The 13465-nt window shown below is 29.2% G+C and overlaps 2 protein-coding genes across 7 annotated transcripts in view; one reads left to right on the top strand and one right to left on the bottom strand.

The window, feature by feature from the left end:
* Nucleotides 1–11646, bottom strand: part of LOC122567113 (Kv channel-interacting protein 1-like) — a 171819-nt gene extending 160173 nt beyond the window's left edge. The window contains exon 1 of one of the 2 annotated variants that reach the window (XM_043725338.1): nucleotides 11147–11646. In XM_043725338.1, coding sequence (XP_043581273.1) covers nucleotides 11147–11166 — 20 coding nt within the window. In that variant the 5' untranslated portion in view covers nucleotides 11167–11646. The remainder of the gene's footprint in view (nucleotides 1–11146) is intronic. The other variant, XM_043725344.1, reaches the window with a different exon arrangement.
* LOC122567080 (nibrin) overlaps nucleotides 7176–13465 on the top strand; it is a 62227-nt gene continuing 55937 nt past the window's right edge. For all 5 annotated transcript variants that reach the window (XM_043725262.1, XM_043725278.1, XM_043725253.1 and 2 more), the window contains exons 1-12: nucleotides 7176–7624; nucleotides 7696–7829; nucleotides 7904–8061; nucleotides 8148–8313; nucleotides 8395–8650; nucleotides 8738–8875; nucleotides 8964–10273; nucleotides 10365–10466; nucleotides 10571–11122; nucleotides 11583–11658; nucleotides 12359–12678; nucleotides 12936–13001. In XM_043725262.1, the coding sequence (XP_043581197.1) occupies nucleotides 7600–7624; nucleotides 7696–7829; nucleotides 7904–8061; nucleotides 8148–8313; nucleotides 8395–8650; nucleotides 8738–8875; nucleotides 8964–10273; nucleotides 10365–10466; nucleotides 10571–10660 (2379 nt within the window). In that variant the 5' untranslated portion in view covers nucleotides 7176–7599 and the 3' untranslated portion in view covers nucleotides 10661–11122; nucleotides 11583–11658; nucleotides 12359–12678; nucleotides 12936–13001. The remainder of the gene's footprint in view (nucleotides 7625–7695; nucleotides 7830–7903; nucleotides 8062–8147; nucleotides 8314–8394; nucleotides 8651–8737; nucleotides 8876–8963; nucleotides 10274–10364; nucleotides 10467–10570; nucleotides 11123–11582; nucleotides 11659–12358; nucleotides 12679–12935; nucleotides 13002–13465) is intronic.

Raw genomic sequence — 13465 nt, forward strand, 5'->3', positions numbered from 1 at the left:
TTTCAATGTACAAAAACGTAAAAAGTGCGTATAATATGCAAAAATATACAGAACGTTTACAGTGAATTATGTACACATTATAAAGTTTACAGGATGAAATAAATCCATTTAGGTTTCATTTTTTCATTCATCCTTCATAAGGATATGATTTTGTCTATTGTTTAGCAATGAAATTCGTGAACTCGTAAATCAAAAATATTACTCGCAGATATATGTACGATAACGCCAAGGGAATAATTTTCATGATGTAAATACTTATCTGCTTCTCTCTCATATACCTTGACTTTTATCAGAAATAGACGTTTGTTGTATCTTTGTGACACAGAGAAAAGAGGGACTGGAACAATTAATGAAGCTGGAATTATAAAGCGAGAGTTGCAGATGACTCGTTCCATCTTGTAACAATTGGAAGAAGGGAAACATTTCGCGGAAAGGAATAATTGCTGCTGTTGGTAGTTACTGCTATTGGAAGAAACGTTTAATCACAAGTACATCAGTGTTTGAATTTCCATTTCATTACTCATCGTATTCCCGCAATATTTAGCAATCCAAGACGTTTATATTTCCTTATTTATTTATTCTTTTTTTTAAATAAAAATGGGATCCAAATACGCTGAATTAATTAATTGGATGAAGATTGTTGTCATTACAAAAACTTTCGAACAATGTGCCCAGAATACGACGTACGTATTGTTTATTAATATCCTTTCCTTTTGTATTAAATTTTATCTTTAGTTGCACCCGCTTTTAGTTTTGCCATGATATTCTCCTTTAAGAGCAATCTAACTAATATTTTATGAAACAGTTAATGAACCTAGAAATACGAGCAGCGGCTAGAAATGCAAGTATGTACGTGGGTCTTGAAAAAGAAAGAAAAATCAATAAAACGTTGTAGCTCAATGGAAAGAAGCAATAAATATTCTATACATGTATCTATATATGCATGAGAAGAATAGGCACTGAGACATTAACATTTGAATGGAAAACATTCTAATGCAATTTCTTAGAAAGATTTTAATACAAGCAATTTACCTAATCCCTGGAAATAAAGATAATGTTATAAGATCAACTAAAAAATTTTTTTAAATATATTTTAATACCATAATCTTTATGCTACGGTATATCGTTTCAACTAACAATTTAAGAACATAGTTAAAATATTTATGAATTCACATGATATTAGAAATACTGCAACATATCTAACAATATATCATATAATGTATATATCTTTGAAAAACACAAATTCTAAAAATACTTAGACTACTATAAGAATGGTAACTGCATAATTTATTGAAATTCATTGTATAGGTACTAAAAAAAAAAAAAAAAATAAAAGAAACATATGTATATAAGTGCAACATTTTTATGTACGACCAACACTTTTCGCTAGTATTTTAAAGATACAAATTCTCGTTGCTTATTTTAGTATCATGCATTATACTTTCTAAAAGAAAACATTCAAAGCTTTCAACAGCAACCAGCCAGCTCCAATAGCCAGCAGTTACATTTCCTTTCACGTTTTTCGATATTCCCATCGTTACGGATAAATTCCGATCGTGTATCAATGTGGCTTCGATCTTCACTGGCTTTCAAACTACAATTTTCGGTAATATTCGAGTGACTATTGGTGGAGTACACGTAAAAATTTCACAAATGTAACCAATTTTTGAAATTTTCGTTTTTTTTTTCGTGCTTTCTGTTGCATAACGGAACGATGACTGAACGGAAACTACTCACATACAGTATATTTTAGTGCCTTCATCCGTGAGCTTCCGGTGATGTGACGCTTTTATCATTCATTCGGATTTCATTTTTATCAAAAAGATCGTGTCTCCTATTGCGTCACGTATCAGAACGTGCAAAGATATTGCAATAGAGAATTCTAACTCTGTCAAAGCTGATTATTTATATTCCGCGATTTCTACAATTTTACTAATGACATTAATCGATCTTTTAAACATTTATTGCAACATTTTACATACTAAAGAACATCGAACAAGATTAATATATACCAAGGTACAACAAAATCATCATCTTTTCTTATCTATAAGAGCAAATACATTTTTTTTATGTCCAGATTAATTATAAAGATCATGCCGAGTCTTTTAAGTTACTTTCTTTAGCTACATTTTACTCGCATAGAATACAGAAATAATTTTAAGATTTCATACAAGTTACCTGTGATTTCGTTTGCTATATTTAAACAAGGTACTGCTACCATGATTGTTATCCAGAACACTTGCGAAACAATGCTTCAAACTTGTTAAAATGCCAACACCTGTTTCTGAAATTCCCTAAGGGTAACCTTAATCTCTCAGGCGAACCAAAATCGGGCCGGTCAGTCGACTTTGATAATGAAGCACTTAAGACTTTGGGTGACGTACACCATTATTTAGCGGAAGAGATTGTAGAAAGTTAGGATTCATTCATCGCTACTTAACGAGGATTTATGAGAGAGCAAAGTTCGAAAATTTGGCGAACAAATCCTAAACGAATCACCAGTAATCGTGCGTCGATGAATAAATATTTGAATTTAAGGAATGAATATGCATAATGTTTTATGATATTATGATGTTCATAGAATCATTTCAAGAAATGTATTTCTATTATTCGTAATTAATAAAAAAAGCAATTTTTCTTATAGGCTAGAAAAAATTCGACCCCGAAAGTATTAAATATAGTTCAGATTTTTACCAGTAAATGCCACCTCGTCTTAGTCGTTCTCGAAAACCTATAAATTTGCATTCACTGTAAGCACTTTGAGTTATGTTCATGGATAAAAAAGAGTGATTTATTAGAAAGAAGCAGTCATAAAATACTTAATATTAAGATAGAATTAAAAAAAAATATTTGGTATTGAAGTCACAAAATTCTAATATAATATACACATAAAAATAAACATTCTTATTACAATTGTGACTTTTAAATAGTTTTCTTAACAAATTCTGATTTTAATTGTAAATAAAATTGTGTAAGTTACACATACGAATTATACGATTTTCGAATTTTGTTATCTGAATATGAAATCGATAAAACTTGAAATTCATAATGCATATAAAAAAAGCTTCACATGTGTCTACTTATTAATCTATTTAATTCTTCTGATACTAAACATCACAAATATCCATATACAATAACTTTAAGGAATTACATTAGAAACTTGCACTAATAAATCCATTATTTTCCACAATTATTATTTAAGTCTCGTTGATATATAACAATAATAATTTATTCCACGATCAAATTTCAAATATCTCACACGACATATCCACGCGAGAAATTAAACCTATTCGCATCATGCTATTAGTAATTTTCGTTCACATATAAATTGTGATTTTTGGTAGATAAAGTGAAAAGATAGAGGATCGTTTGTTGAAAATATTATAGCAATCACATCAGGAAAATGAATAATAAAGTGATGGTATTCGCCGTATAGAGGGCGTCGGTAACTCGGTCAAATTAACATTCTCTAGCTGACACTGCGTTAATTGCAAAAGTTTTCTTGGGCGATGAAAGTGATAAAGTGTCGACTAAAGCTATGGCTGTGTAAAGCAGCCTGCATAACAGGGAGATCGTTGTCGAGTACGGTAGAACTTTTCATCGTTGCGAATAAAAGTAGATCAAGCTTCAGTCGCATAGAACAGCGAGATTAAGAAACGTCTCGAGTGAACACTTTGAAATACGATAAAGGTCAATGCCAATCCCTTGAGGGATTCCTTTTGCATCAGAAAGTATTTTCGTTTTCTTGAATTTATTGGAATCGACGGAAATACAAAAAAAAAAAAAAAATCGAAGTAAACTGTAAAAATGGATCACTTGCTAAGCTGTAGATTATATTAACGTTTTGCAATTTTTCTAAATTGATAAACGTAAATATGACGCATCGAACTTTTGTATTGGAAAATCATGTCGATCTTTTTATACTAAAGAATCAAGTACGACCTTTGGTTCCTATTCGTTTATTCTGACTATATAGAGTTTGATGCTTCTCTAATATTCCTTATTATTGATGCATATGTTGTGTCGAAGCAATTATTTAAATAATACCATCGACAAAACTGTTACAATTTGATCTTTATCCGTTTTGAGAAAATGACTTAAAAAGTTAACGAAAGCAGTGGATAATGTATTTGAGATAGTCGTCATTACTTAAAATAAAAACACTTCTGACAGGAAAGAAATCTTAGATGCTAATACAAAATAAGAAGGCGATTACAGAACAAACGAATGATATTTTGTATCTATTGTTCACCATAAAATACATGGGAGCGATGTATAACACAAGAAGGGTCATGAGGGATCAGACTCTGGATGCCTACCCAGCCAACGGTCTCGTTAATTGCTATGACACAATTTCAGGTTCATGATATGTCAATAGCTAAGGGAGTTAGGGTTCTATAAATGCACATGCTTACCAAATGTGAATTAATTAATAACTTTCAACGTCCGACTTACAGGGACAATGCACCTTTGCTGATAACTCTAAAAGACAACCGAACTTATCGATCTACGTGTATATCGAAGATCTAAGTTTTCAAATGACTTAACTAATTGGTAAAAAATTAGTATATCGATATTAATTTTGGAGATACATTTAAATATCCATATATTGGCATATATTCTGGAAAGTTAGGGATTGATTAATGGTTACATACAAATAGTTCGGCTATAAATACTCATAAAACAGAATTAACCGTAACGATCATTGTATATATGTAAATATCTTGTTTTTGCAGTAAAACAATGTTCAAGATACAGATCATATTGTGTTCGACTAGTTTCAAATATAAATTGACATCAAATAAATATTGCTTAATAGCACTTTTAGTAACTAATTTCCGAATGAGTTCACATATTCATAAAATCGACCATTTCATATTATGCAATAATTTATCTAATATTTCACATTATCTTAAAACATGATTTCTCGGATTCGGATACTTCGGTGGTTAAATGAATAAGCAACTTGAAGGGATGCTACGATACCAAATTACAAACTTATATGCAGCTGTTGTACTGCTTGAATATTTAACGATAATTGGATTTAGTATTTCGATTTGAACGTTCGGGAAATTTGTGCACGATCTGCACCCCTAATGTTCGTTAACTCTCTTTCAGTTAGTTAAACGCATAGTATTTTCGCAAACACATATATAGATCTGTACGGCATTTCGAATAGCGCTGTCTCAGTCGAAAACACTTTTAATGAGTCGATCAATATTCGTACATACAACGAAATCAGCCCCGAGCTCTTCAGTTTAAGCCTACTGAAGATCCATTTACATACATGAAGCGTTACTTCCATGCTTGTTAACCTCCTTTCTTCGTAGTAGGAAATAAGCCAAGAAGATGGACTTCGCGAAGCAATTCGTTGAGGATCATTACGTAACATGAAGGTATATTAATATTTGTGTCCGATATTCTATTAAATGTAGGACTACTCTACATATCCTCAATAAAATTTTTATATATTTTTGTATCGTTATTCTCTTTTATGACATTTGTAAGTTTATTTTTCCAAAGATCGTAGTTTCACTTAAAAATAGACTTAAAAAAATAATTAGAAATAGGAGCAAGAAATAAAAATAATTCTGATAAGTAGAATTACATAAGATGATGTGTAAAATGTGTTGAAATTTAATATAAATCATGATCTATTAACTAATGTCCATAAACACGTTTTTATATAAACATATCTCTGTATTAAAATATCTTATACTGTCGAAGTTTTGAAAATAAAGCATCACAGGATAAACCTTTATGTAAACTGAGCTAAGAAGGAAATTGCTGTGCTCAAACAGCCTCTCTTCCACCTATCTGACTGCTGTCACCCTCTTCCTTCCCAGAAAACTAAAACTGACATTAAAATGCTATCTCTTCCATAAATTTAAATCTATTATGTATATGTAGAAACTAATATTTAAAACATATATTAACTAATTAAGAGATCACGGAGAAAAGATTAATATAGAAACAAAAAGAAATAATCCGTTGATCTTATTACCTTTCACCGTTGATGAAATGTATTTCTTCCAAAAAAGAGAATGTCTAATGAATTATTATAGAGAAATTCTTTGAATAGAGGATATTCCCTGAACTTCCATCTTGCATTCTATGTCTGAAACTCAACTATAATTATTAGAATTTGTATTCCTGTCTTCTCCTAGAATATACATTCATACACGAGTGTACTCGTATTCCTTAACACATTCGTTATTTATTATCAATAGAAACTTTTTTTTTAATTAAAATTATTTATATGTAACAGAACTTCATCCTTGCAATTTACCTTTAAGAATTGCAAATTAAACCATTTATCCTTCTTAAAAAGGTACTCCATTTTCATGATGTCATATAAACTTATCGATTACTCTTACTTAGTCCAAATGCAGCATATTGAGGTCATAATGACTCAAGATATATTTGTCGAATTATAGGAAGATGCGCTCGTTATAATATGTGTTTGTCTTTCTTAACGATAATAATTGATTTACATACAAATTTAACATTACAAATTCAGCAAACATCCCTGCGATTTTATAATGTATTTTTTATAAGTATATACAATTATTTAAAAAACACATATATACTGATAAAATAAATATCTATAAAATATTAAAAGGTACGATATATTTCATTTGTGTTTCAAGCAAATTACCAGCCGTTATTACAAAGATAAATGTTGCAGAAGATAAAAAATTATCTTTATTCATACGTGAGCGTGTGCGCGCGTGTTTCTCGATCACAACAATTTGTATACTACTAACGGACTCTATTCACGATACTATGAAACTACTCTTACCATTTTCATATCACATGCGATATTACCGGTTCAGTCTAAAGAAATGCATATACATTTATGAATGTATGAATGTATGTATATATATCTAATCGCAAAGTTGAGTTACTTTTGCTATGTTATTTCTAAAATAAAAATAATAAATTTGTTAAAATAATTCATTATTTCGTATTGTCGCTTTTTATTTTATTTTAAATCAAATGTGCCCAAGTTTATATATCATATTCATAATTTCATAATTACATTTAATTTAAATCCCTGTCATTGTTTTATAAAATTATTATAATCTTATTCTATAGCGGATCAGTAAGGTTACAAATAGAAATACCAACAGGGCTGTGGGATTCGTATTTAAGAGCGTACTGATATTGTTATGTCTATTTTATTTTACATCTATACTTTGTTTGCAATAAAAACCTTTTGAATTCTGAACAAAAAGAAATTTTTAATAGAGGTGTCTTTGTTTTGCACTAAATAGAGCTGATAAACTGGTACACTGAATTAATACAAAGAAAATTTAATTAATCATTAATTTTATCTAATCAGGCATAAAAACTGATGCCACTCGTTGATTGGTGTTACATTATCATATTTACTGTACGAATGTCATGTTCTTTTCCTATTCCCTCTTCGTTTTTTCAGTTCGCTCATACACACACTCTGTCTTTATATATAGATATATCCATGATATAAACATGCATACCTAACCAATATACCGTATACCGGGCTACGAGCGAGTCAACTTATTGTAGATGTGTGAACTAAGTCAATTAAGTGTAATTTTATAATTGTAGATTACAATGTGGTACTTGGTTAATGAACAAGGTACGTTCTGTTATCGATTAAGTAATAGATGAATCATAAATGACAATGTTAATCCAGTTTTTGTATTTTAGGTGTCCGTATATATTTAAAACCAAACAAAGAGACGTTAATCGGCAGGAAAAAAGCTGACATTGTTTTGCCAAATGATAAATCGATCAGCAAGGAACATGCCTCAATTAGCGTTACAAAATTAGAGGAGATAAGGGTATTTTTAAAAAAAGAAATATAATATAATAAGAAAATGCTGTTTACAAAATAAAAATTCTTATATTGTTTCAGAGTAATGAACCAACATCTATATGTAAACTAAAAGACTTAAAGTCAAAATATGGTACTTTTATCCTTCATGAACGTGACATAATACAACTAACTGAAACTGAATGTATTTTAAAACACCAAGATACAATAAGATTTGGTTTACAGAACCATGTATTTAAGTAAGTTTCGGCCTTTTTACTTTTTTTTATCTAAAAATGTTACATATAAATGTAAGTCTTCTATATGGAGGAAATTTACACATTAGGGTGATAAATGTGCCTATAATAACAACGGTATCTACTTTATGTGATGACGAGATAGAAAGATTAAAAATATTGATGGAAGAAATTGATGGTGTAATAATTACTGACAGCGATTGGAGAAGGGCATCCACTTATTTAACAGTGGGAAATGCTATCTTAACACTAAAGGTATTTTCCTTGAGAAAATTTTTTAATTTAGGTAATTTATTTCCTAATCGAATGTGTATTACTAATTTGGATGTATAACAGCTTGCCTCTGCTATGGCTTCTGCTCTACCAATAGTGACAATGAAATATTGGGACGAAGTTAAATCTGCAATAGATAATAGTCAGCAACTTCCAGATTCAAATAATTTTGTTCCACCAATTAGTGAACCATTAATTGCTAAAAGAAAGGTATTGATTTCTCCAAATGAGAAAAGAACAACGTTATTTAAAAATTTAACATTTATACATTTTAGTACAACTCAATATAGGAAATATAAAAAAATCATTAGAATAGCAGGTGAATACCAAAAATTGAAAATTGTATCCATAACTTATCTGAATAAAATATTATTAAATACTGTTCTTAATATGAAATATATTTTAGGTGGAATACCACAATTATTTGAAAGAACAAGCCTAGCAACTACAGAATTTTGTAGCCCAAACGTGATTGTATTACAATATTCAGAAAATGATTCAACACAGATCACAGACAATATTTTCCGTATATATCATTCAATACGTAAGTGATTATTACACATTATAAAATAATTTGGGCATTATCTTTTATTGATCATATGTACTTAATTATCTTGTGCTTTCTTCCTCAGAACAAGCATTGAAAGCAAATAATTATAGAATGATAGCTGAAGTTGAAATTTGTCTTGCAATATTGCATTGTTCGACAGAAAAATATTGCAATCCTATGTATAAATTCGCAAAGCTTTTAAAAAGATCGGAACGAAAGAATGATTCATGTGAGATTTTAAATCTTGATACACAAGATGAAACAGCCAAAGTGTCAACATTACCAACTTCTTCGTTTTCGATATCGACACCCGTAAAACACTGTATTATTCCTGAAACATTGGATATCAGTCAAGAACCATTACCAAATGTAAGTGGTGTTGTCATACAACCTACAGAAGAGCAAAAATATAATAAAATACGATACACAAGAAAAACTCCTAATGATACTTCAGCAACAGAAAATGTGCAAGTTACACGATCAAGAGTAATTTCCAACGTTCCGGCAACGACATCTGTGAAAATAAGACAGCGTGTTATTCCTGAAACATTGAGTAGCATCAGTAGTCAAGAATCACAATCAGATGTACATTATATTTTAACACAACCTACAGGAAAGGAAAGATATAATGAAATACAGTGCATAAAAGAAACTCCTACTGATGCTTCAGCAAGAGTGAAAAATGTGCAAGTTACACAACCAAAAGAAATCTCCAACCTTTTGAAAACAACATCCGTGCAAGTAAGACAACGTGTTATTCCTGAAACATTGAGCAGCATTAGTAGCCAAGAATTAAAATCAAATGTAAATTTTGCTGGTACACAACCTACGAGAAAGCAAAAATGTAATAAATTACAATACATAGACGAAACTCCTAATGATACTTCAGCAACAATGGCAAGTATGCAAGATACACAATCTAATGAAAACAATTCGACTTTTCCTAACATGTTATCACAAATCATTCGATATTCTAACCATGATAATCAAAATTTACACAAACATGGTAATATACAGGATAAGAGACAATCAAAGGAAGTAATAATCTTAAGTGATGATGAAATTGAACTAACCCCAATACAGCAAAATAAAAATAATAATACAAATTCTAATAAAGATTTCATACATAATACATCGAATAATATATTTAAAACAAGTAATTTAAGAGATGAAAATAGGCAAATGCAACAAACAGCTCGATTAACTGATAATCGTATAGCTGCCGCAAATTTGAAAGAAATGTGTGAAGTCGATGAAAAAATAGAATTAAAAAATGTGCGCCCTGTAACACTAAAAGTAGAAAAAAAGCATAATAAAGAAACGACATGTTCAGAAAATTCAATTACACCACATACAACAGAACCACTAAATACACCTCCTATATGTTCTGTGGTAAGTTTAATAGATATATAACTTTCATTAGAAAATTCTAAAGTAGGAGGTTCTACTGTATAAATATATCATTTTTACTTCAAAATTTCAGGAAAAAGAAAAAAGGAAACATAAAGCACAAAATGTTATAAGTTCCGCACTAAAAAGTAATTCATCACTTCGAGCTCATCCTAATTTCAAAGTGTTCAAAAAGGTAAATTATAAAATACTTTTAGGCTATTTTCTATTTAGAAATATTGAAAGTAATGTAAGAATATTAAAAATAATAAGAAATATTAATAAGTTTTATTAATTTAGGTCCCTGCTATAGTTCCTCAGAAAAGGATAAAAATCGATAGTATGTATGTATGGAACAAATACAATACAACAAATGAGAATTTATGTTAATATATAAAAATTGTATTAAACTTCGAAATAATATTTTTATGTTGTAGAGAATATTATTTTTCTAATTCGAATTGTAAAGAAAGTGTAATTTCTATATTAATTTAATTTATATTATTTTTTTTATAATATATTATTATTTAAAATAATTTCATGAGTACCTTAAACATTAAGAATTACTGTATTTAAGATACGACTGTGTAAATACTATATATATATAGTATATATATGTTGAAAATCAAATACATTATGTTTTTATATTTTAATAAGAAAACAGGTTCTATAATGATAGTATGTATAGCATTATTCATTTAAATCTAATATACATCATCTAGGATCTACAGGAGAACGCCAATAGCGTAAGATTACAACACACATCACATATATGCATTGCACTCACACTACTGTGGTTATGTGCCGATGTTGCAAGTATGGAGTTATATAAATGATGGGAGATGTATGTATGTATGTATGAATGTATGTACTTACATAGCTTGAATTGCAGCCATAGAACTTGAAGTTTGATCACAGATAAAAATTATATTTATCAATCGACATCTTTCTCACTAAATCTCACGGCATTTAAAGCACAGAATTATCCGATGTAACACGACATATAACGCTCTTTCGCGATCAAAATTAATTAGTGAACTCGGAAGGAGTAAACTTTACTTGTCTCTAATTGTAAGCGAAGAACTTATAACTAGCTAACTAAATACATACATTTATATCTCCAACTTTTTAAAAAATTGTAATGTCTAAAAATTTAAAAGTACACTTTGTCTATATAAATATTAAAAAAAAGAATTAAAGACCGCGTCACTTTCGTGAAACTAGTGAAACTATAGAATGTGCAATCGCTAATTGCTAATTACATACCGCGATATTCGATTATGTCATCGATATAATTTCTCGTGGTCGATAGATTGATGGCGTCTTGGAGAAACGTTAGTTTTACGCGGGAAGTCCAGCGAAACGGAACATCATCCAGATCCCATTAGGTAAAGATTAAAATTATTAGTTTGAAATTTCTTTTTACATTGTCGAATATGTCTATTAATTAGATTAAAGGCATATTAGAACTACATATATGTAGTTCAATCATGGAAGTTGATAAAAATAGAGCAGGCAAAATATATATGGTGAAGAGTAAAATGAATCTGATATGAAGTATCTTTTCTTATTGTACGACTTAAGAATATAATTAACATAATTCTTAATATTCTTAATAATTGTAAAGTGATAATTTAACATAATCTCATATTGAAAAGTAAAATAGAATTGTGTATGTAAAAATGTGTTAGATTTACATATTATATTGTTATTTATTTATTAAATAAATAATTTTTGATTAACGGTATATTATGATAACTAGTAAAAATTAGAAGTTTCTAATAAAATTCGGACGAATCTGTAATTGATGCTATTACAACAGTAGATTGCTATTATTTGCTATATGGAGATTGATATTGCAATATTAATCTTATACGAACCACGATTTTTATATGTATCATGGTTAAGTATTCTTGATTGACAATCCTTGATAAATATGATTTTTAGCTACTACGTAGTATAACTGTTTTTGTTACAAACTGGCATTTGATATATATATATATATATATATATATATATATATATATGTAATATATGTAATATAGCTTTTCTAAATTTCTTCTAATATAATCCTTTATTTATTTTCAGGGAACATTCGTGGCCGTGTGTAATGTGATCGGCAGAGTCAGTGTTTGCTACGTAAAGTTATTTCCAATATTTTTCAGATTAAGATAGTTCTTAGTGATCATAAATTGAATCAGAGTTAATACGTGAATTTAGAGCCAGTGTTTGTCCGCCGCTTGTAATTTAAACGAGCACGTTAATACTCTTTTTTTTTTCTTTTTATACACATACACATACATACACACGCACACACACAGATATATTCTTCTCTTTAAATACTCGTTTCCGGTATTAGAGTCAGCCCTCCTCTCAAAAGGATCCAACCTTTTTAAAAACCAAGAACAGTAAGTATTTTTATATATTATATATCACTTTGTCTTATTCTTAGCTTAAACTGCTGTTAATCATGAAGGTAATTTAATGAAGTTCCAAATTTGTATTCTTTATTGAAATAAAATCAGATTTTAGATTGAAATTACTATTTCTATTATTATTAAAGAATTAGAATTTCAACATTTATTGTTACCAAAGTTATAAATTTAATAAAGTTCCATCTTTCTTTTGTTAAAAATTTTTTACAACTACCATTTTAATTATGCAGGTCGGTGCCTTCATGATGTTTCCCGGGCAAAAATAATACTAATAATAATATTCTTCGCATCTAGTGGTAAGTCGCATGCATTTTTATTCTTCCGGTTACTTAATCATATCGTAGGGTGAAAGATTCGAATCGACACGAGTGACTGGTTGTATTACGTAGATCTTTTAGCGAGCATAATGATCACGGATATTTACCCGTAGTGTGGTAACATTTTGTGTGTTTTAGTTATTAGTTCAGGATAGAATCTTCTTGTATATTGCATTTTCCGATGATTAAAATTTTATATCAGTGGTATTAATATAAACTGAATGACTTCAAAGTAACATTTAATGTTTACAGAAGTTATCACATAAGTGAATGTTAAAATTGAATTGCGTATTTTGTAATAGAGAAATCCGATATTCTCTAATTTCGTTGCAATAAATATTACATCTGTGTTACCGTAATATTTTGAGTGATTTATGTTTAAGTATAATTTTAAATACTCACAACGATATGAAAGTTCAGTTTTCGTCATGTGTCAGATATTA

Source organism: Bombus pyrosoma, linkage group LG1, assembly GCF_014825855.1.
Source record: "Bombus pyrosoma isolate SC7728 linkage group LG1, ASM1482585v1, whole genome shotgun sequence".
Lineage (NCBI taxonomy): Eukaryota > Metazoa > Arthropoda > Insecta > Hymenoptera > Apidae > Bombus > Bombus pyrosoma.